This window comes from Lycorma delicatula, chromosome 3 (genome assembly GCF_047948215.1).
Source record: "Lycorma delicatula isolate Av1 chromosome 3, ASM4794821v1, whole genome shotgun sequence".
NCBI lineage: Eukaryota > Metazoa > Arthropoda > Insecta > Hemiptera > Fulgoridae > Lycorma > Lycorma delicatula.
Window position 1 is genome coordinate 49,613,681 of NC_134457.1, and position 22,368 is coordinate 49,636,048.

Here is a 22,368-nt window from a genome sequence, read left to right on the forward strand (position 1 = left end):
ACCCTTTCTTCAAACCACCGTTATGTTATAACCATCGTAAAAATACACCTTACTAATATTACTTTCTTTTGGGTGATAAGTATTCATCTATGAAGTGAATAAATCATTAAAAAGCACAAAATTTTCTCCTAAAAATAAAAGAGCCGATAATACGAATTATATTTAAAAAATGTAAACATGAAAGAATATCAGATTTGTTTCAATGGCATAATAATTGGTAAAAAGAAAATTAAAACGTGTAATTTTTTGGTAATGTATGAAATCCAAAAATTAAGAACTCAATCTTAAAAATATTACATTTGTTGATGACTGGAAGAATGTTTTAATGAATACTCTGGTGACGGTTGGTAGCGAGCGATCTTCATCCATTATTTGCTATATTACCATGATTACTTTATGTTTACCTTAACCTTAATCTATATTCAGTTCGCTTAGATTGTAGGTGATTTAAAATTTTTTTGGTCCTGATAGTTTTAACCAAAATAATGTTTAATACTCATCTTGACGGATGTGGCTTGTGTAATATAGGCTAATTTGTGTATGATTAGCTTAATTTATTGCAGACCTTAACTACCAGCCTGTAAATATGTAATAGTGGAGAGTAAATAAATTATGCCATAACTTTCGAAGGATTTGTTAGTACGTTGTGACCAGTTTTCTAAATTAAAATAAGATTATAGTATTTTTTTTACAAGAGGTAAAGTATTGGATGGAAAAAGGGCTATCAGTTTATCCCATTTTTGTTATTGTAACCAATAACCGTAACATTAGCGATGAATTATACAGTGTTACGTCGCGCAACAGAAAATACTTGTGTAATATTCAATTAAAATTTTAAAATTAAATTGTTTGGGTATATATTGAAAAGTTATTTCTCCATGTAATGAAGGATCTTAAGAAATGTAGGGTTTGGCTCATTGAATTTGTAATGAAAAGTAGCTTTAACTCATTGCAATCTTATAAAACTCACTGTTTTGTATTCTTTATACAATGTATAAGAAAATTATTTTTTAATATGTTAACATTCAAATATTAACTGACATATACAATACAGAGCTGCATTGTACTTATCGTTAACTTTTATTGTACTAATATTTTCCAAATGCCGGTTAGCCCTGTTATAATTTGGTAGTTGGCCTTTTAGTAGGCTGGTAGGCTGACCAGTCCTTTACAAATTTCCATTGGTTTTTAAATTATTACTTAAAAGTATTATCTAGTAAATGTATTTCAGATGTAAGTTCAGCTGAATTTGAAATTATTCAAATTGTCTTAGATAAATTGTCATGTGATTTTGAATGAGCAAAATCCATGTTAATTTATTTATGATAATATAGCTAACTAATTGTGAGGATATCAGTACTATACACTAATGCACGAATGTGTGTAAATAATTTTCAAAAAATTTATCTGGAAACCTGTGGAAAAAATTGGTTCAATAGTATAACATTTGTACATGGGATTTCTTTATAAAACTGATCTATGATAGAAACTGTTAGGTAAAAATAAATAATGGTGTTGATTGAGCAAAAATTAAATCAAAGAATAATTGCAAACAAAAAAAAATTTATCACCTATAATTTATTAATTTTTTTATATATATTACTATAAAGGTGCCAGTGAGTAATATTTTAGTAGGGCAGGAGATTATTATTTAAATTATTAAAGTGTTATTGTAAAGCTTTATGATTTGTGTGTGTCTAACATATGATTATGTTATTTATTTAAAGGTTTATGGTGTGTATGATCACTGACTGAGTGAAGATGATTTAAAAAAAATTTACCCTTAAACACATAAGATTTTACTTTCAGAAGTACTTTTCAAAGTTGTGCAAGACTGATGTAGCCATTATGCTAGTACAGTAATAAGTACTAGAGTACTAATGTACCATACTGCACTAATATACTGTTTGTACTAATAACTGTACGGTAATTTTTGAGCTGCACATTAGCTAACCCACTGGGTTGGTTTGTTGTGAACTCGTCATTGCAAATCAGCTAATTTAGAAGTTGAGAGTTCTAAGGTTCAAATGCTAGTAAAGGCAGTTACTTTTATACGGATTTGAACACTAGATTGTGGATACCGGTGTTCTGTGGTGGTTGGGTTTCAATTAACCATTCTCAGGAATGTTCGACCTGAAACTGTACAAGACTGCACTTCATTTACATTCATACATATAATCCTCTGAAGTAATACCCTACAGTGATTCTGGAGGCTAGACAGAAAAAGAGAGCACTCATTAGCTCCAAAAAAATCTTGTGGAAAAAATTAAATCTACAAAAACAATAACTTTATTATCATAAATTTTGTTGTACTTACAAAATAATTTTATTTTGTTTCGGATTATTATAATGATATTAAATTATTGGTACTTACGTATTAACGCCACCGCAGCTACAGCTTTATTTAAAAACAAACTAGTCAATCGGATTTCGGTGGAAAATGGGCCGATATAGAGTTTATGGCCCATAATAGATTCAAAACAGTCTCTTTATTAATTTTAATAAATGGTTATTTATATTTATTTATTTTATAAATATAATTTAGCCAAACTTAACCTATGCACACTAGGTTAAGTTTGGTTAAATTATATTTATAAAGTAAATAAATATAAATAATCATTTATTAAAATTAATAAAGAGACTGTTCATTTTCCACCGAAATCCGATTGACTACTTTGTTTTTAAATAAAGCTGTAGCTGCGGTGGCGTTAATATGTAAGTACCAATTATTATTAATGACAGGATAAATTAGTCATTAGTTATTTATTTTTTTATTTTTATATTTGAGTGTTATATCATCCAATATTGAACAAGTTGTTGACTGTCTGATCTCATATAGGTGACAGAAAAAAAACCTAAAAAATTAACTAATAATTCAACTATGAATTTTAAGGTTATCAATGATGAGGACTAATATAAATAATTTTACAATAAATTTGCTTATTTTGATGACACATTATGATGTAATGATAGCTCCCTTTGAGTTATTCCATTTTGATTCTTAGCCAATCTAACAATGAGAACTAAATATCATCGTATGTTGTGTTAAGAAATTTTACATATAAACAATGAGGAAAAAATCATTTATTATAGACATTTTACTTACATTTACAAGTATGCATCTAAAGAAAATAAATTAATGAGTGGTGCATTTGTTTTTCATTCAAAAGTTTCTCCGTATGTGGATCTATGTTAGAATCACACAAAAGCAAATTGTTTTCAAGTGATAAAAGATGATTCCTATGTTTAGTTAGTTTTTAGCACAACTATAGATGAATAATCCTTTTCACAGATGTAAGATATGCCCAAAGGGATTAATATTTTTAATGCTTATGTAACATATTCACTTTGATGAGCAACCCAAAATGTATCTGTTTCTTCACATGTAAATGAATTGTAGTTTTGACAGTTTATCAGCACACATTTCGATGAGCTAGTTGTGAATCTTAACTAGTAACTTAGCAGCTGCAACAACTTTTTCACTTTAATAGATTCCGTATCCATGTCTTCGAGAAATTATTTTTATCTTATGGAAAATACTGCACCAACTGAATTTTTATCTCGCACAAATGATCTTCATGCTACCCAGACTGGTGGTGAAGTGTCTTCTTCATCCAATTTTTTCTCAATATAATTGGAAGTTAGTGGAAACATATCAAAATTTTTGCTTTGAAGGCAAATAATCCAGATATCTAAATTCTTAATGATAGCATGAACTTTGTAATTAATAAAATACTTTTATCACACTTATAAATAAACATTCAAGTCATTTAAATGCAAAAATACATCAGCTAAGTAAGCCAACAGGAGCATATACTCATTATTCTGTAAAACATTGAGAATGGCCTTTGTTTATGCTGGAAGAATATTATTCATCTCACAACTCCAATAACAGAGTTAACATGTTCTCCCACTATAACCTTCTGTATGGAAAAGAAGAGGTTTTCTCTTTTTACCCATTTCATCACATAGTTTAGCAAACAGCCTATTCTGTATTTTTCTATTGGTTTGCTTGGTATTTCTCCCGTCACCACCCCATTCGATCGCACTAAAGCATAAGACTGAATGTCTGTGCCATGATTGACTACTGAGCCTCAGAATAGTTTAGCGACCAGTGTCCTAACTAGCTCCTAGAGCTAACCTAAAAGCGTGAGCAGAATAAGCATGGTACCATACACCATTCACTTGCGTGTCCCACTGCCCACTTGTCATATATCACTAGAATGGATAGGCACACTCATCAACTACTAAAACATAATAATTATCAATAATTAGATTTATCTCGTCAAAGACAGCAATTTGCTGTCACGCCTAGGCTGCTAAATGCCAGCAGGTACCTGTCCACCATTGAAGCACTTAGAGCCTTAATCTGACTGGTAGCCAGCCATATCTCTCAGTTAGCTTCCTACAGCAGTGCAGTAGGAGTCTTTTCCCTTAGGCAAACTACTGATGTTGGTTGAACAAAGCAACTGTATCAAGGAACTCCCACACGGTTTGACAATGCGGCTCTTGCCAAATTGACTCGCCGCTTGTGAATGGCCAATTTTCCCCTTGACCTCTAAGTTCCAGGGTGGCCTGAGTTCTGGCCCCCCAAAGAGCTGGGCAGTCAAACATCATGTGTTCAATCGAGTGGACCTCCCCATAGATGCACAGCTCATCAGCTGCCAGATGGAACCAAAACAAATATTGGTTTAAATTTACATGGTTGGAGAGCACTCAGGCTTCCATTGCTCTTAAAACTGAAGGAGAGACATACCATTCCCCCAAATCCTGTATAAACTTATACAAGGATCTTCCCTTAGTTGTGGCGTGCCATTTTTACTGCCATGCTTCCATTGCGAGGCTGTATAGCCTCCTTCGCAGACAGGAGATGGGCAACTGTTTGAAATTTAGAACCAGTGCATTGAGATCACTGTTTTGCTCTGGTACAGGCCTGGCTCGAAAACACATCCCAAATACCTCGGCCTTCCTGCCTCTTTGCAATTTCCACATGGATGCCCGAACTTTCACCACCAAATTGATTGGGAGAGCCTTTCTCAATACAGTGGTAGCCTCATAGGAGGTTGTTTTAAAAACACCAGTGCATACAATTAAGGTTCTGTGCTGGGCACTCCTTAAATTTTTTAATAAGTGCTCGATTTCTTTCCAACCTATGTGCCCAAATGGACACCACATAAGAGGTCATACTTTTGAAGACAAAACACAAACACCTAGGTACTTATGAACTTGAACTCGGCTGATTACACAGGCTATTCTGTAGTAGTTGACTTTTAATAAAATTAATCATTTTTACAGCTTTATAAAGAATTATTTTTAGATTTTCCAGCATATTTTTTGAATCAAGAGCATGTCTGTATAGGAAGCAGTGTATCCATTCCATCTTTGGTATAAGATGATCTTTTAATTTTTTCAGAAATACACTGTTCTTCCTGTTATTGCCTTTCACCATCACTTTGTAACGCAATACATTTTTTAAAAATCTGTTATATAATTGTTAGTAGCTTCATAAAAAACATCAAAAGGAATTGTCCTGTTGCATAACCAGCTATTAATTTGCCAAACAACATATTTTCTTTGATTGATCTGTCCCTATTCGATTCATATATCACAAAACAAAAGAACTGAGAAATGTTTGCCACATCTGTTGATTCATCAAATTGAATACTAAAAAATTCACTTGAACTTATTTGCTGAATTATGTTATTACGAACATCGGCAGCCATCTGATCGATTCGCCTTGATACTGTGTCGCTGCAGAATTTTCTTCAATTTTTTTGCTTCTTCCACTCATATTAATACACTGACCATATCAACTGTAGCAGTCAATATGAGGATTTCTGCAATTGTTTGGAGTTTGAATATCTTAGCAATTCTTAATCCTACGAGATAAGATGCTTCAAGTGTACTTTCATCAGAATGACTTGATTTACAAGTAGAAGCTTATTGGTTTCTCAAAGTATGTAATTTTCTTTTGAAAAATTCCAAGGGCTTGCTTTAATATGTGTTTCCAAGTGTCAAATTTTAATTTTGATAGCTTCATGCTTTCTTCAGAGAGGACTTGAAAGTAAACAACACTGTGGCTTGCCATCCAATGAGGAAAAACCATAATTTAAATAACTGCCATTGTACAATCTTTTATTTTTACCAATCAGTTTACTGGATGTAGATGGCTCATTTAGTTTTTTCACAAATATATCCATTTTGCATAAGAATCTAATTGATGTATCTCGATTATCTCGATCTCGATTATTATTTTTTCAATGAAACTATGCCTTTAAAATTTTAAATAAAGGCACCAGATGCATGCTTTTCATTTCAAACTAAACTGATGTGCCTCTTATACCAAATATACTGAGAGTACGACAAGTTGAAACATATGAATAACAAGTTGATGCTCTTGCACTGAATATTATGCAAGCAGATCAAATTACAAGGAGCACATACACATCAAGTTGGAACCTGTTAGTTGCTCATTTTTATACACTTAATACATGCATGTTCATAGCCGTAGCGACGGCTATGAACATGCTTGCTTGTTGAAGCTAAATAGTTTTAACTAGGTTTCATTGGGTTGTGGTTGGGAGTTGCAAAATATTCATTTTATATATTTTTTTTTGGCGGTCGTGGAGAAAAAAATGCTGAGAATCACTGGTGGGACCTTCTTGATGTAATTGAGGTGTTCAACGATCATCATTAGACTGGTAATGTCTCTGCTCCTGTGAGGGTAGGTCTGCTCATGATCTAAATTAGATGCATTAGTGATGCAGGCAGGCATTTAACTGACAAAAATTCAGGAAGGTATAATCCAGCATTATGAGAGGAGTCCTAGCTCATCAGTTCATATTTTATAAACTTATGTTATTTGTAAATTGAAAGCAGTATTTTAGGATTTGATTGTGTTGGACACGTGCTTTATAAGATTTAATAAGTATGTTCATCCTCTTAACATTTTTATTTTTTTAGCTGACCTTGATTTTATTAGGATGAATTGGTCTGAATATTGGTAACAGTTAATTATTTCTTAAGAGGATGGTTATGTATCCATCCACATCATTTTTATTCATGTGACTGATGTTAAGTTTATTATAATAAATTTATATCTATATTTATCTGAATGTTAGTAAGAGTTATCAGGAAAAAATTATGGCCATTAGGCAATCCAAAAGAAAGGTAACTGGAGAAATGCGGGTAAAGCAGTTAATAATATTAGTTAAAGTGTATCTAATATAATGTTAAAAAGTTTTTTAAGGTAGAGTACTTTTTGCATATTTGAAAATTATCTAGATTGTTGTTAACAATGATGCATTTCTGATTTTTTTTTCATAAAATAGTTAGTTGGTGGTTTGTTGGAAAATAACCAGTTGTAATTTCAAATGATAATCCAGAACAGGTAGTGGTAGAATCACTAAGGAAGGTTGGAAGAATGATTAAAACTTTATAAAACAAGTAAAAAACTTGTTCTATAAAGTTGTTTTATAAAACAACTTTCTAAAGTTGTTTTTTTATAAACAACAAATAAATGTTGTTTAGTTCATCATTAAAACTTAAACATTTTTATTTCATCCTACTAAATCATAAAATTATTATTGAAATCTTGAAAAATTTAGACTATATTATATTTCAGGGTGAAAAAAGAAATGCAATCAAATGGTAATATTATTGAAATGAAGCTATCTGGCAATTCTGGTACTGAAAATTTTATTGATAATAATGTTATTTTGTCTTCAACTCCTGTTGCAACTCGAGCTAATCATTGTGTTAGCCTAGAAAGTAATGTAGTTCAACGAGTTACTGGCAAGGTATTTATTTATAATATTATTAGCTTTACAATGATTTGGATTTATTCCTTATTATACATATTTTGTGAATCAAGATATCCGTGTTCAGATTTAAAAAGTACAAAAACTAAATGCCAAGGGAAGGTTATGTTTTATTTCATGCTTGTTTAATTTACTTCCATTACAATATAACAAAATGGGATTTAAAAATTGGATAGCATTGTGATGTGTTTAAAAGTCTGTATTAATTATTATTTAAATACAAAAACATGCACATGAGATAATGTTAAGGTAAAAACATTAAATATAATGTTATTACGAATCATGTATAATCAGAAAATATAGCCAAATGTGAAGTTTTAGAGATATGTATGGTTAAGTCAGTAATGAAAATAATGTAGAAAACAAGACTAAAGACACATCCTTGTGGAATACTTGATTGCACTCATTAGAGATTGGATATGTCATCATTACATTTAAACAACCTGCTAATATTAAACCATTATAAAGCAGTCGGAATTATTTTCAAAATTATTAAATAAAACTTTATAATAAATTAAAAACTTATTGAACAATAAGTTACATAGAAAGTAATCAAATCCTTTACTTAAATTTTATTTTTAGAGAATAGATTAAAACTGTTTAGTAGAGTAGAAGAAATAAACCTTCTCTTGCACTTGAATGAATCTGAGAAAGATTTGAAAGATATTTTGTGTAATAAATTTCTCTTATTACCTCTAATAACCTAGAATGTAATTTTATTCTTGTTCTTCACCTCCAACATTTCTGAATTATAAAATATTATTTCCTTGTATGTAGTTAATGGTTTCACAAACCTGCAAAATATGGGTTTTGGAATGTTTTTTAACCTTTGATAATTAATTCCTATGTATTTTTTAGTGATGAACTCAAAAATAACCTTCATTTTTTACATTACTTCAGGATTTTGCACAAGTTTCAAAATTTGTTAAAAGCTGATAAATAGCAAAATTTTGATACTCTAAAATAGATAAAACTTTTTTTATAATAATACAATATATTCCCTTTTTTTGGCTTATACTCTGCATTCTTATAGCTAAACAGTTTAGTGGTCTGAAGAGGTTGCTGGTGGGGGGGGGGGGGGGTTGAAGATGACAAGACAATGGTAGGAAAACTTGGCAAATATGGTTGCGACCAGACTTAACAAGATGTAACATGCTTTATCTGTCCCACTCGTGCATCATGCAACTACTATCAGTGCTGTTTCAACCATCAGTGTGCGTAAATTGAGTTTTTTTCCGTCTTCCATGATCAAATGCGTTTTTGTCAGTGGAAGATATACTTTCAAGCCAACTTTCAGTTTTCAAAATGCTTCTCTAGATTCTTTTTGTTACCTTTATGCTGAGTTAATAATGGAAAGGCAAATCAGCATTATAACAAGTTTCGTTCGACAAGTGTACCTCACGTATTTCGAAATGAAAATAGGAGATCAAGACAAAACCAGGGCATCCTACTACATTTGTTACACATATGTTGAAGGATTTAGACGGTGGTCAAAGGGTGAACAAGAAGAATTCAGATTTGGAGTTCCAGTAGTGTGGCAAGAGCCACGATATCACACCAATGATTGTTACTTTTGTTTGACTATTGTTCACGGTTTCAGTTTGAAGAATAAAAAAAAAGAATCATCTATCCAAATATGTCATCTGATTTACACCTGGTTTCTCATGGTCCAGACATACAGTACCAATTCCACCAGAAAACTTAATTGAAATAAATGGTTCCACAAGTGATTTAAATGAAGATAACATCAAGGAGTACGAACTCAGAGATAGCCGTGCACCAGAGCTTTATTCACAGTCTGAACTAAACAGTTTGGTTTGAGACTTACAGCTGACCAAAGGAAATTCAGAATTGCTTGGTTTGAGGCTTAAAGAGAAGAACCTGCTAGCAGCTGGCATCTCGTTTTCTTCGTTCAGGTACAGAGAAAAGGATTTTTTTCCATATTTTTCAGAAGAAGGAGAATTAGTCTTCTGCACTGATGTATGTTAATTTTTGATTCGATTTAACATTCCATACAAAAGTATCAATTGAAGACTGTTCGTAGATTCATCCAAAAGAAACCTCAAAGTTGTCCTTCACAATGGGAATCCGTATCCGCCAATACTTGTCAGACATTCTTTCCATTTAAAAGAGAGTTACGATCATTTGGAATTCAATCTTGATAAAATTAAATACAACAATCATAAGTGGATTATGTGTGGCGATCTAAAAATATTATTGATGCTCCTAGGACAGCAAGGAGGATACAAAAAGTTTCATTGTTTTTTGTGTGAATGGGATAGTAGAGACAGAGTAAATTATTGGATAAGGAAAGACTGACCAAAAAGAGCTTCATTAGAACCTGGAACCAAAAATGTGCTCCGAAAAGCTCTCATAGATCCGAATAAAGTTCTCCTTCCTCCTTTGCACATCAAGTTAGGCTTGGTGAAGCGATTTGTCAAAGCCTTACCAAAAGAAGGTAAATGTTTTAAATACATCTGTGACAAATTTCCAATCTTATCAATTGCCAAACTAAAAGAGGGTGTCTTTACTGGTCCTGACATTAGAAAACAAGAGATGATAATTTTGAGAAATAAATGGAAATTGCAGTAAAAAAAACCTGGGGAGCCTTTAAAGGTGTAGTAACCAAGTTTATGGGCAATAAGAAGGATCTGAACTTCACATCAATCGTTGAGAACATGCTGCAAAAGTACAAAAATTTAGGCTATTCCATGAGCTTGAACGTTCGTTTCCTGAATTCACATGTAGATTATTTTCCTGAAAATCTGGGTGCCGTTAGCAAAGAGATAGGTGAGAGATTTTATCAGGACGTGAAAGAAATGGAAAGGTGGAAAATGGACTACTTCGATGATGGCAGACTATTGCTGGATGTTACACCAAGATGAACCCTATAGAGAACATAGAAGCGTGAAGCAGAGTGTAAGCTGTTCAAAGAAACTTCGACAAATGGAATAAAATTGTATTAAATGTATGTAAAAGTATTTTACATAATTTGTTATGAGTGTGTGAAGAGAGGGAGTGGTTTCCAAAGGCTTGATGTACCTCATAAAAATTAATTAAATAAATAAAAATAAATTAATTTAAAAATGCACGATAATAGAAATTTGGCTATTTTGAGAAATTTTCATTAGATATTAAGGGGTCATTGAAACCACACCCCCCTCACTCCTCTTCAGACCACTCAACTGTTTAGCTATAAGAATGCATAGTATAAGCCAAAAAAGTTAATGTTATATTAATTATTATAAAAAAAATTATATCGTATCATATTTTTGCAGTTTTTCAACTTTTTACAAATTCTGAAATTTGCGATTTGCAAAAAATCCTGATGTGATGGAAAAATTTAAGTTATTTTCCTATAATTTTCAGGATGATGAACGTGATTTGTTAGAGTTAATGATTGCTAGTTCAACAATACCATCCACAGTATCATCAAATAGTGGCAGTACAGTGAAGTCTAGGAATGATAGAACATCAGGTAGTACTGGAGGTGCAACCAAAAATGAGGCTAAGAAGAAAGCTAAACAACAACGAGATTTGACACGTGATCTTACCTTATTATTACCAGATAGCTTTGCTGTACAAGAGGAGAAAGCATTCAGTAAGCAAGATTTTATTTAATATTACTGATGAATTGTACATTTTTAACTCTTCATTAATTTATTTATTTTAGTTATTATTTATTAATCGCAACATTCATTTTATGGTTTGTATTTATTACTAGCTTTGTTGATAGACAAAAAATAACTTTTATTGATTTAAGAGTTTGATAAATATACCCTCATTCAGAGTTTAAATACCTAAAATCTGAGTTTAAAAAAATAGTCAGTCATGTCAGTCAGTCTTTTTTCAGAGGTTATTTCTTTAAATGTACAGTCCAGTTTTTTAAGACTAAGTCCAGTCAAAATTAGAACAGTTGAGAACCTGTAATAGACTTTTAAGTAATTGTGCATTTTAGAAATAAGGTTATCTTTTTCTATTGGAAATTTTTGCTGCATATATCTTGATAAAGGTTACTTGTCTCCAAAATTTCTAGTTTTTGAATATTGAGAAATGTTTATTCAGGATGCAACAGAAGAACTGGTTTTTATGATTATATCTGTTTTATGTGACATAATGACATATAGCCAACAAAATTTGAGTTATCTGCCATTAATTCTTATTCCAGTAATTCCTAAAAACTTCTTTTCTTTTATTTTCTTTTTAAGCAATCAGAGAAGCTGTCACATTTTTTATTTACTCATTTACTTATATTTACTATTTTATATTTATATTCATTATGGGTAAATACACTTTTATAAGATTATGGTGATATTCTATGACCACCTTGAAGGTTGATTTCTGTATGAATGAGTTGTACACATACATAAATAGTCTGTCAAAATTATGCAATAATTTGTCATAGACATTTCAATTACTCTTAAACTGATTAAAAACATAGATTAAGCATGAATCTTTTACGTATATCATTTGCAGTTAGTTTTGTTGTAGCTTTGCATTTTATTTAAGTGTAATTAATTGCTCAATTATCAGCATATATCTTAAATGTGTTTTTCCTTCTTTTTTTATGTAACAGACTTCATAGTGTGACTACTTACCAAAACTTTTATCTCATTTTTTCTTTTTTGTTATCTGAAAAAAAAATTTTTCTATATTCTTTAGTGATTTCCTTAGAAGTAATAAAATCATTATTTTTAACTTTAATTCTTCACTCCAATATTAAAATTTACTATCACATTTTTAATTGTATGAAAAACATACAAGGTCTGTCCTGAAAGTAATGTATATTATTTACAAATGTATTTTTGACCTATTCCATTAAAGAAATTTTAATAAAATACAAGGGTGAATCAAATTTGAATGGTAATTTTGCTATTCTACCTAGCAAGCAGTTCCAAGCTGGATTGCAGAGTGGGGGACAATGTTCAGTGTGTTACAGAGGGGGAACCAGCTTGGTTAGCTTCTTTGCTCTGCTCTGTCATCAGTACAGCCATGAGTTAGCAAAGGGTTCCATTGTCTGTTGCACAGCATATAAAGTTTTTAACTAATGAAGATGTTAAACCCGTGGAAATTTTAACTCATTTAAAGGTACAGTTTGGGGACGCTTCACTGTCCAGAACCGATTTTATACGTAAGCCAGACAGTTGAAGGGCGAGCGAGAAAGTGTAGAAAATGAAAGTCATGATTGACGCCCAAGGTCAAGTCTCTCAGCTGACAACATCCGTGCCGTTCGAGAGCTTATTGAAGGTAATCACAGGTAATCAAAACAGGTCAGGTTGGAGATGTGTGAAAGACTTCTGAATCAATTTCGGCAAGAAGGGACAATTTTTTGAGGCGCATCATCACATGTGATGAGACCTGGTCCATCATTACACTCTAGAGTCAAAAATTGTGAGTAAGGAGTGGCGAAGAAAGGATGACGGCTGTCCAGTGAAGGCCAAGACCCATCTCTCAGCCAAAAAAGTTCTTGCAATGATTTTTTTTGACTGAAGGGGAGTTTTACTCATTGATTTTTGCCTCAATCAATGAACGGTGAATGCCGCTTACTATTGACAGCTGCCAGCTTTTGCTTACTATTGCAAAAGCTGCCTACTGGAACAAAAGACAGGGTATGCCCATCAGAGATGTCATCTTTCTTCATGACAACACCAGGCTGCACATTGTGATTTTGACAAGGGATAAATTGGAAAAAATGCACTGGGAAACCCTTGACCACCTTGTCCGCTTTGACCGCCTTGTAGTCCAGATTTGTCCGCCTGTGACTATTTTTTGTTTGCGCCCTTGAAAGAATCGCTTGGAGGGGAAAGATTTGAAAACAATGAAGATGTCGAGGAGTGCGTGTACAATTGTTGACGACTCATCTTCAAATTTTTTATGAACAAGGAATATCAAGCTTTCAAATTGTTAGAAAAAGTGTGTAGATCTTGCAGAAGACTGTATAGAGAAATGATGAAGGTATGAATAGTCTATATTATTAATAATAGATTTTGCTCATTTTTGCTTTTTTGGGACATGGTGAGTTTGAAGTGTACCACTCCTTGCTCTCGCGTTTTGTTTCTGTGTTGTGCTCAAATATCCAAGATTCATCACCAGTAATATCATTTAGAAAATCAGGATCAAATTTAATTCACCCTAGAAAATCGCGGCACATTCTTCTACCCTGTTGTTTTTCTGTTCAACAGTGAGGTTTTATGGAACCAATTTTGCACAAGCTCTTTTCATATCCAATTCATTTGTCAAAATTTGTTGGATTGGGGTATGGTTCAAATTCATTTGTTCAACAATCATTGTGACAGTTAATCACCGGTGCTACCGTATTAAGTCTCTAGTTTAAGTCACTCAACATTGTTGTCACTTTTTGACAATAAAGGTCTTCCAGAGTGTGGATTGTCTGCAACTGATTTCCAGCCATCTGAAAATGCTTTAAACCACCTAAAAACTTGGACTCATGGCAGAGCATCATCTCCATTCACCCTTTTCAATTTTGAAAAAGTTTCAGTAGCATTCTCTCAGAGTTTAACAAAAAACTTAATTGCAAAATGATGCTCGTAATTAGTATCACTCATATTTGTAACGCACAACAAAAACTCGTTTCACAAAAATTTTGTTTGCGTTTCATGTGGCAACAGTAGACTAAAAATATTAATACCTAACATAAATCAGCTGTTCATATAACTATGTTTACTGGTAACTGTAAAGTGTTGCCACTTTGGCTGCCAAAAAAGCTAGTCTTGTTACTTTATTTACAGGCCTCGTATTGATTTGTATGGAATGATTTGTGTATATATATATATACAAATCATTCCATGTATATACATCTTTTTATGTATATATATATATATATATATATATATATATATATTAACATGTAAAAAGATTCTTTGTTTTCTTTAGCCGCTCTCCATCCATCACAAAATTAAAAAAATGAATGAAATTTTATTTTCCACATGATTCCGAGATGGATCTAGTTCCACCATGAAACCTTGTTTTGATCCAAAATTGTGGTAGACCTTGAAGTTAAAACAACAGGTTTTATGACATGTTTACTTTTGCCTGTCTGCTTCATATACATGGTTGGAGAAAAACGTTCCGGTTCTCACCTAGAGATGGCATTAGAACACTTAACTTCTTGACAGTGTAAAATGATTCCATTCTTCATTAGTTTACTATAAATGTTTTAAGTCACTGCATCACTTAATATATTATATACAGTCCGTCAAAGTGGAAAATTAGGGTATTTTATGGAAAAACTGGGAATTTGTGCAGTTATTAAATACTTTTTCTGAAATGCTTAAGTACAAAGGAAATTAAAGAAGAGCTTGATACAACATTGGGACTCTTCTCCATCAGATGATACAACAGGTAAATGCTGAGTCACAGAGTTTAAAATAGGTTGAACATGCACTAGCGACAAACCACACTGTGGATGACTTTCTTTAGTGACTACACTAGAAATGATAGAAAAGGTGCATAAAATCATTTTGGCAAATTGACGAGTTATAGTGAATGAGTTAGCAGTCCTGTAGGCACGTCAACAGAATGCATGCACAATATTTTGCATGAACAGCAGTCAAAACAATGGGTTGAAAAAGGTCAACTTGCTCCAAAAAAAAGTGAAAAAGACTTTATCCTTTAACAAAGTTATGGCAAATGTTTTTTTGGAATGCATGTATAATAATTTTCATTGATATCTTTAAAAGAGTGGAACAATAAATTGTGAGTATTATGCGACCCTATTGCAGCAACTCAAAGATTAAATTAAGGGAAACAACCACATTTGGCAAAAAAGTGCTTTTCCATCAAGACAACACCCAACACCCTCCATATTCATCTGATCTGGCTCTCAATACTATCACTTGTTTCATAACCTAATAAGATGGCTTGAAGGGAAGAAATTTTTATTGCCACTGTAGATGGTTATTTCAAGGAGTTGGATAAATCGACTGAACTGACATAAGCGCTCTTGTCGAACACTGGGTTAAGTGTATAAATCTTAATGGTGACTATGTTTTATTAATTTATGTGCTAATAATGTGTTAAGCTAGTTGTTATTTACTGTATTTTTTAATGATTCTTTTACTATGTTTACCTTGTTTCATTTAACTGTACAGCAAACCAAAACATGACAATATAATGATTCTAATTTAATTTAATTTAGCCCCATCCATCCAAGAAAAAATTGATTTATAACATAAAAATAACTTGTAATATAAAAATTAGAAAATTGTAATTCGGCAATTTCCAATTTTCAGGTTGAAGCATTTGGAATTTTTTCAGTTTTCAGGGAATTGTTCAGTTTATTATCCATTACTATGATGGATACTTCAGCAACAATTTTGACAATTTTTTAAACCGCTGCATAAAATTGTCACAATTCATTTCATTGGGATATTGCTCAAGATTCAACTATTCATAAACCACTGTCCAAAAACTCGTTTTCAATTCCTCTGTTCGTTACTATTAATTGTTTACCTTTTCCAGCCAAGGGGTTCACCCCTGTTGACAAACCTTTCATAAAAGCGTCTTTTTCATGCTTTACTTCTTTATCCATCCATATCCTGCATTATCCTAAGTTTCATCTAGATAATAAATTCTCTTACCCTCTTCACAAAATCACTTAATTCAACAAATCGCTTAATTCAATAAATCGCTTCATGAAATAATATCTTGGCATTCAATCAGTAAAGAATTATTTTTTTCTGAACAGGAAATCAAAATTCATTGATTTTAAAACACAATATAATGTACTTCTAGAAAAATTTGGCAATGCAGAATCAGTATTCACTGCATTTAATATTTTGTCCAAGGTAGGAAGTTCATTACTGAAGTAAAACAAGTAAACTTTATTCTGATAGCTTTTTTTAACTTACAGTACATACATTGTTATACATATAAAGCAATAATTGTACTTGCATGTTGGAATGACAGAATGAATCGGCCTTAATTATTGAAATATTACTCATAATGCTAAATTCATAATTATAACCACTGTAGTTTTGTGAGACAAGGTTTAGTTTGTTACATTTTATGTTTTTATGTAACATATTCCATTTTGGTTAAGTCTAAATTTAAAATTGCTTATTAAATTTACTTTTTGTATTTTATTTGTTCTGTAGGTTTTGCTCAAGCATATTACTTAAAAGTCAGAGATAGACTGGAAGAAAATGCTTTTTTACAGTTTGTTAATGCACTTAATAGTTTTGATGTAAGTATAGATTGTTAATTTTTTGTCTAAAAAAAATTATCTTATTTTCAAATAAATTAATGTTTTATTTTTATTAAATGATATTTTAAATATTCTTGAGAAAAATCATAAAAAAATTATTTTCTGAAACTAAATGGAAATTAAAGGTTGATGTAATGCAAAGAGAATGTTACTTATGTATTTAAGAATTTTAATTTAAGAATGTTAAGATGTTACTTATTAATAACAATAAAATTAAAGTTATTTATCCCATTACTAATATTATATAAATATATTACTTTTTTATCAGCATTATTCATCATATTATATCTATATATATATATATATAAAATACATATATATATATGTGTATTTTATTTTTATTTTTTTTAATAAGATGGCATAGTGGTGGCTATTGACTTTAAGTTGAATCATTTATTAAATCTAAATTTACCTTGCTAGTTATTTTACTATTATTGGCTGAGAAAAGGCAACAAAAGCAAATATTTAGGGAAATTATTGTTCAGTTTGAGTGTAAAGTAATTTTTTAAGCTAAAACAAAATTAAAATGCTTAAAAAAAATTTTATTGCATGGTATTCTATGGTTATTAGGGGTTCGATTAACTGCTCTGCATAAGCTTTTAAAAGTCAACTTGAGTCTGAACAAGACCATTTGCAAATTCAAATTTTGGGTTCCTGACTGATTTAGAACAGCATTATCTCTGTTAGAAATTAATCCATTGTTAGGAGGTCTTTAAATATTTAAGTCAATCAAAGAACTAATAGAGGCAGATACTGTTTCAGTTCTTCCTCAGTTCTCTTCTGATTCCTCAGCTCTTCTACAACTAATGTTCTAAAGAAATGTACTCCTTATCTTTCTTACTTTTTCCTTTGTTTATTATCTTTAACGGTTCTTAAGTGGTTCTCTGTGGTGTTATTTCTTAAGATTATGAGTTTGAGAGGAGGTCTTTCTAAGTAAATGAAAGATAATTATTTATGGAAATTATACAACTTATTAAATGCCAGTCAAAAGAAATTTAATATCTAAATTAAGCTGTACCTCAGCAAATAAATAAGTGGTTCAGTGTTAATAGTCTGCATTGTGAGTAATAATGGTTAATTTTCACAGCAATTATAGAAAGGGTACCATGGGAATAATTCTTACCTAAAGAAGTCAAATGAAAAGTCATCCTCTTTTCATAAGTTTTAGGTTTGAAGGTAGCTAAGTCCTCAAATTTAATAAACATATTTTATTAATAAGCTTTTGTATCCGAGATAAGGCAGTAAATTACAATCTCTTTCAACATGATAGGTCTTGTAACACCAGAAAGGAACATCTTATTGATTAGCATTCTGCTGATCAAAATGCTGCTGTACAAAATGCTGATACCAACTCATGTTGGTGAATCAGATTCCTTAGATCACTGAAATTAGGAAGTTAGAAATGTTGGTTGTAATTGTATGCTTTCTGTTGGCATTTTTTGTCGTTGTTGCCACTGAAAATTAAAAAAAAAATTTAAGCTTTTTAGGGCATATTGTATGTACTTTAATCATCCTTAGAAACAATGAAGCTTGTTTCAGAAATGCATTTTTTAAGTATATTTTTAAAAGCAACATTCTTAGTAAAGACATCACAAAAAAGACAGGTAAAATTTACTCGTGTCTGTATTTAATTTATATTTTCACTTAGCAGCTTATTATTTATATATTAAAAAAAATTATACAATTTAATTTGTTACCTAATATAAGTCATTGAAAACTCATACATCTTTACCATGTTTCTGCTTTGAGAAAATGTATTTCAAAATTATTGCTTAGTTGAATAAAAAAAAAAATGGTAGAATTTTATGAAATTTATAAAAATTATATAGTATGTAAATCACAGCACACTGTGAGTATATTAATTAACAGTATGTTAAAAAATTTACATCATTTTTCATTGTTTCTCATAATTAATAACCTATAGTACTTGCATAAAAGATACTATAATGGATTACCACATTATGTAAGAAAGTAAACTTTATGTTTAATTCTGAGGAATTTCCATTTTTAACGTAGAAAATATGTATATTTCTGTTCTAGAATCAGTGTGTAACAGTTAGTGATTTATATCATAACATAATGACAATTCTTAAGCCACACTCAGATTTATCAGAGGAGTTTATTGGATTCCTTCTTCCAGAACAGGCTATGGAGTTAGGTGTGTACATGGAATATTTGTGTATTACAAAGATGAGACAATTCCTACAAAAGCTTGAGGTACTTTTTTATTTTTCTGTTTTAAATTGTATTAGTTTGCTTGTATAAATCTATTTGGGAGTATGAATTAGTTGTATCATGAAAAAGAGCAACACTGTGATTTTATCAATACTTCAAGGATATAACAATACCTGGTTTGAATAGTGGTATATTTATACTTGTTGAGTGAGGTTCCACTACAAGACAGGTTTCTGTACTTTATCTAACAGTTCAGTGTCATTACAGTGATACATGGCATCTAATGTATGAGGTTCATTTTGTGTTTTTTATTAGACACTAAGTATATACTCAGAAAATTTTTATTTCACATACAATTAAATGGAAATACAATGTGATACCTAATTATTAAAGATCTTAATCATATTCACCCTCCAGTCCCTCAACCAATTTCCTGCTTGCATGCATCCATATGTGAACACATTATTGTATATGAATGCATGAAAAGTCCATATGTTTATTTCTTTATAAACATTGACAATAATCATTTTTTTACCATTTTGGAATTAATACATTTTATTTTAAAATTTATTAACTCCTATTTTTATGTTGTATAAACATATGCCTGTGCACATTTTCTGTACTGTCTTTTTTTTGTATAACATTTGGGTATAATGTTCTTAACATAATAGTTAAATAACATCTTTTTAAATTATATTTATGAACCACCGGGTTGGTTTAGTGGTGAACGTGTCTTCGCAAATCAGCTGATTTCAAAGTTGAGAGTTCTAAGGTTCAAATCCTAGTAAAGGCAGTTACTTTTCTAAGGATTTGAATACTATATCGTGGATACCGGTGCTCTTTGATGGTTGGATCTCAATTAACTACATATCTCAGGAATGGTCGATCTGTACAAGACTACACTTTATTTGCGCTCATACATATCATCCCCATTCGTACTCTGAAGTAATACCTTACATGGTTCCGAGGGCTAAATAGAAAAAGAAAGAAGATTACGTTTATGATTTTTTTCTTCTTAAGGGAATCACTTTCTATTGGTTAAAATGTATCTGTGCCAATAAGTTTTAAACTCAATAATAATGTTAAAAAAGATTATACATATTTCACAGTTTTCTTCTGTAGTGTTTTGCTTGAAAAATGGTTGGCATTAGCACAGAAAATAACTCTTTGTAATGATTTTTCCTTTAATTTATCTTAGCTTCCACAGTCCATATCTTTCGTAACTTGTAAATATATTAATTTTGGTCTCCCTTTAGATTTCCTCCCTTCATTATTTTGCAGTTACTTTTCTTTTAATTTGCACATTCTCATTTCATTGCTGATTCCTCGCAAAAAAAAAACCTAACAGTCTCCTTTTGGCTATTTTTTAAATAATACAACTGAGACTTTACACCCAAGTGAAATGTGCAACAACAGTCCAAAAATACACTTTGTTTAGTGTACAACTGTTTACTGTACAACAAATGTTTCTCATGGTCTTTTCTAATGTGGATATTTTTGACAGCAGTTAAATTATAAAAAAACCAGAATTTCCATTTTTATAACTTAAATAAAAAATATAATAGTTAAATATCCTGTATAATAGTTAAACGTAACCTTATTAAAAGAAGATTGAATGGCACAGCCTCTAGCAATAACGTTTTGTGACAAATTTAATCTTTAATATTGGGTTTTCATTATATTTCTTATTATTTCATTTTTTTATGGTAAACTTCTTTTATTATCTAAATATCTAATATTTAATTTTCAGAATAAAATATTAATGTTAAATATTTATTAATACTTTGGCATTATATTTATTGTCTTTTCTGTTAATAAAAATATGTAGGTCGAGAAAGTGTTCAAATATATCAAATAGTATTGGATGTACTGGATGGGCTTTTGCCACTGTTGGATCTGCCAGAGTAACTGTAATGCTAAAGTAATGAAAGATCACTGCACTTTTATATTTTCTGTTCCAGCAGTCACTGCTGTATTAGAAAAACATTTTAGTTCATAACTAGTTTATATGTGTATTGCATATACGTCTAAATTAATATATGTGTAATACACATTTTATATATATTTATACTAGTATTTTTAGTATTATTACACAAAAACTATATATTTTTTTAATCTATGATTTTAGAACTCAGAGCATTAAAAATGTTTGATATTTACTGATTATTTTACAGGAAGTGTGATTTGTAAGTCTTCCCCAAATTTACACCTCATGTAGCACTCGATTATTATTTCACATTCGTAAAAGTAGGATGATTAAAGTTATAAATTTTTATTTCTCATCAACTTAGTTTTTTAAGCCATATCATTTTGTTATACGGCTTTTTGTAGGATATCATAGACTTAATATCATTAGTGTTAGCGATATATAAAAAAAAGTTTTATCATATTTTAAATATAATTATAAATTAGTTAAATATCTTTTACACAAACATTTAATTGTTAAAATCAAATTATACAAAAGTATAATTTTAATTTAAAAATAGATAGTTTAATTTAATAATGAACAGGTTTAATTTTAGTAATGAATATTATTACTTAATTATTTTGTTTATTGGGTTATTCATATAAAGTGGTATTAATTAGAGTAATTTTTGGAAACTCAAATGTTGATGGAAATGTGAAGAGCTCATCTGCTACTATCATTATGGAGATAAAAGCAACTTATTCAGAAAAACAGGCTTCAAGGTTCTTCATATGAATTTTTCTTTAATTCATAATGAAAAAATATTTTAAAAAAGTCTTTGATTTTCCTCTGAAATGATTTGATTTTTCAAGGATACATTTTAAAGAAGGGATACTATCTACAAGACAATTTTTTTTTTACAAAAGAGTTGGAATTTGCTTTTACTCGCATACCAAGACTCAACTCTTGAGACTTGCTCCCACTTCTATAAAAATTGGCTAACAATGAAATATTTTTGAAAATTATTCTTATATCTTAATATCTCTGATGTGGAAAAGGATAAAAACCTGAACTTTTGGCTAAAGATTTGTGATAGTATTGTACACAAAAATTTTTTTAATTTTAATTGTTCTATAAATTCAGATATGGCAAACACATTGTGTCAAAGATGTTTATTACAGTGAGAATACCTACCTTTTGCTATGTAAAATAAGTAACACAGATTTATCAACTGTATATTT

The 22,368-nt window shown here is 30.6% G+C and overlaps 1 protein-coding gene across 1 annotated transcript in view; it reads left to right on the plus strand.

The window, feature by feature from the left end:
* The first annotated feature begins 390 nt into the window (after window positions 1-390).
* The window catches only part of LOC142321584 (uncharacterized), a 44,414-nt gene continuing 22,436 nt past the window's right edge, over window positions 391-22,368 (plus strand). Inside the window, exons 1-5 of the mRNA XM_075359793.1 lie at window positions 391-639; window positions 7,625-7,799; window positions 11,190-11,421; window positions 16,937-17,025; window positions 19,087-19,263. Coding sequence (XP_075215908.1) covers window positions 7,638-7,799; window positions 11,190-11,421; window positions 16,937-17,025; window positions 19,087-19,263 — 660 coding nt within the window. The 5' untranslated portion in view covers window positions 391-639; window positions 7,625-7,637. The remainder of the gene's footprint in view (window positions 640-7,624; window positions 7,800-11,189; window positions 11,422-16,936; window positions 17,026-19,086; window positions 19,264-22,368) is intronic.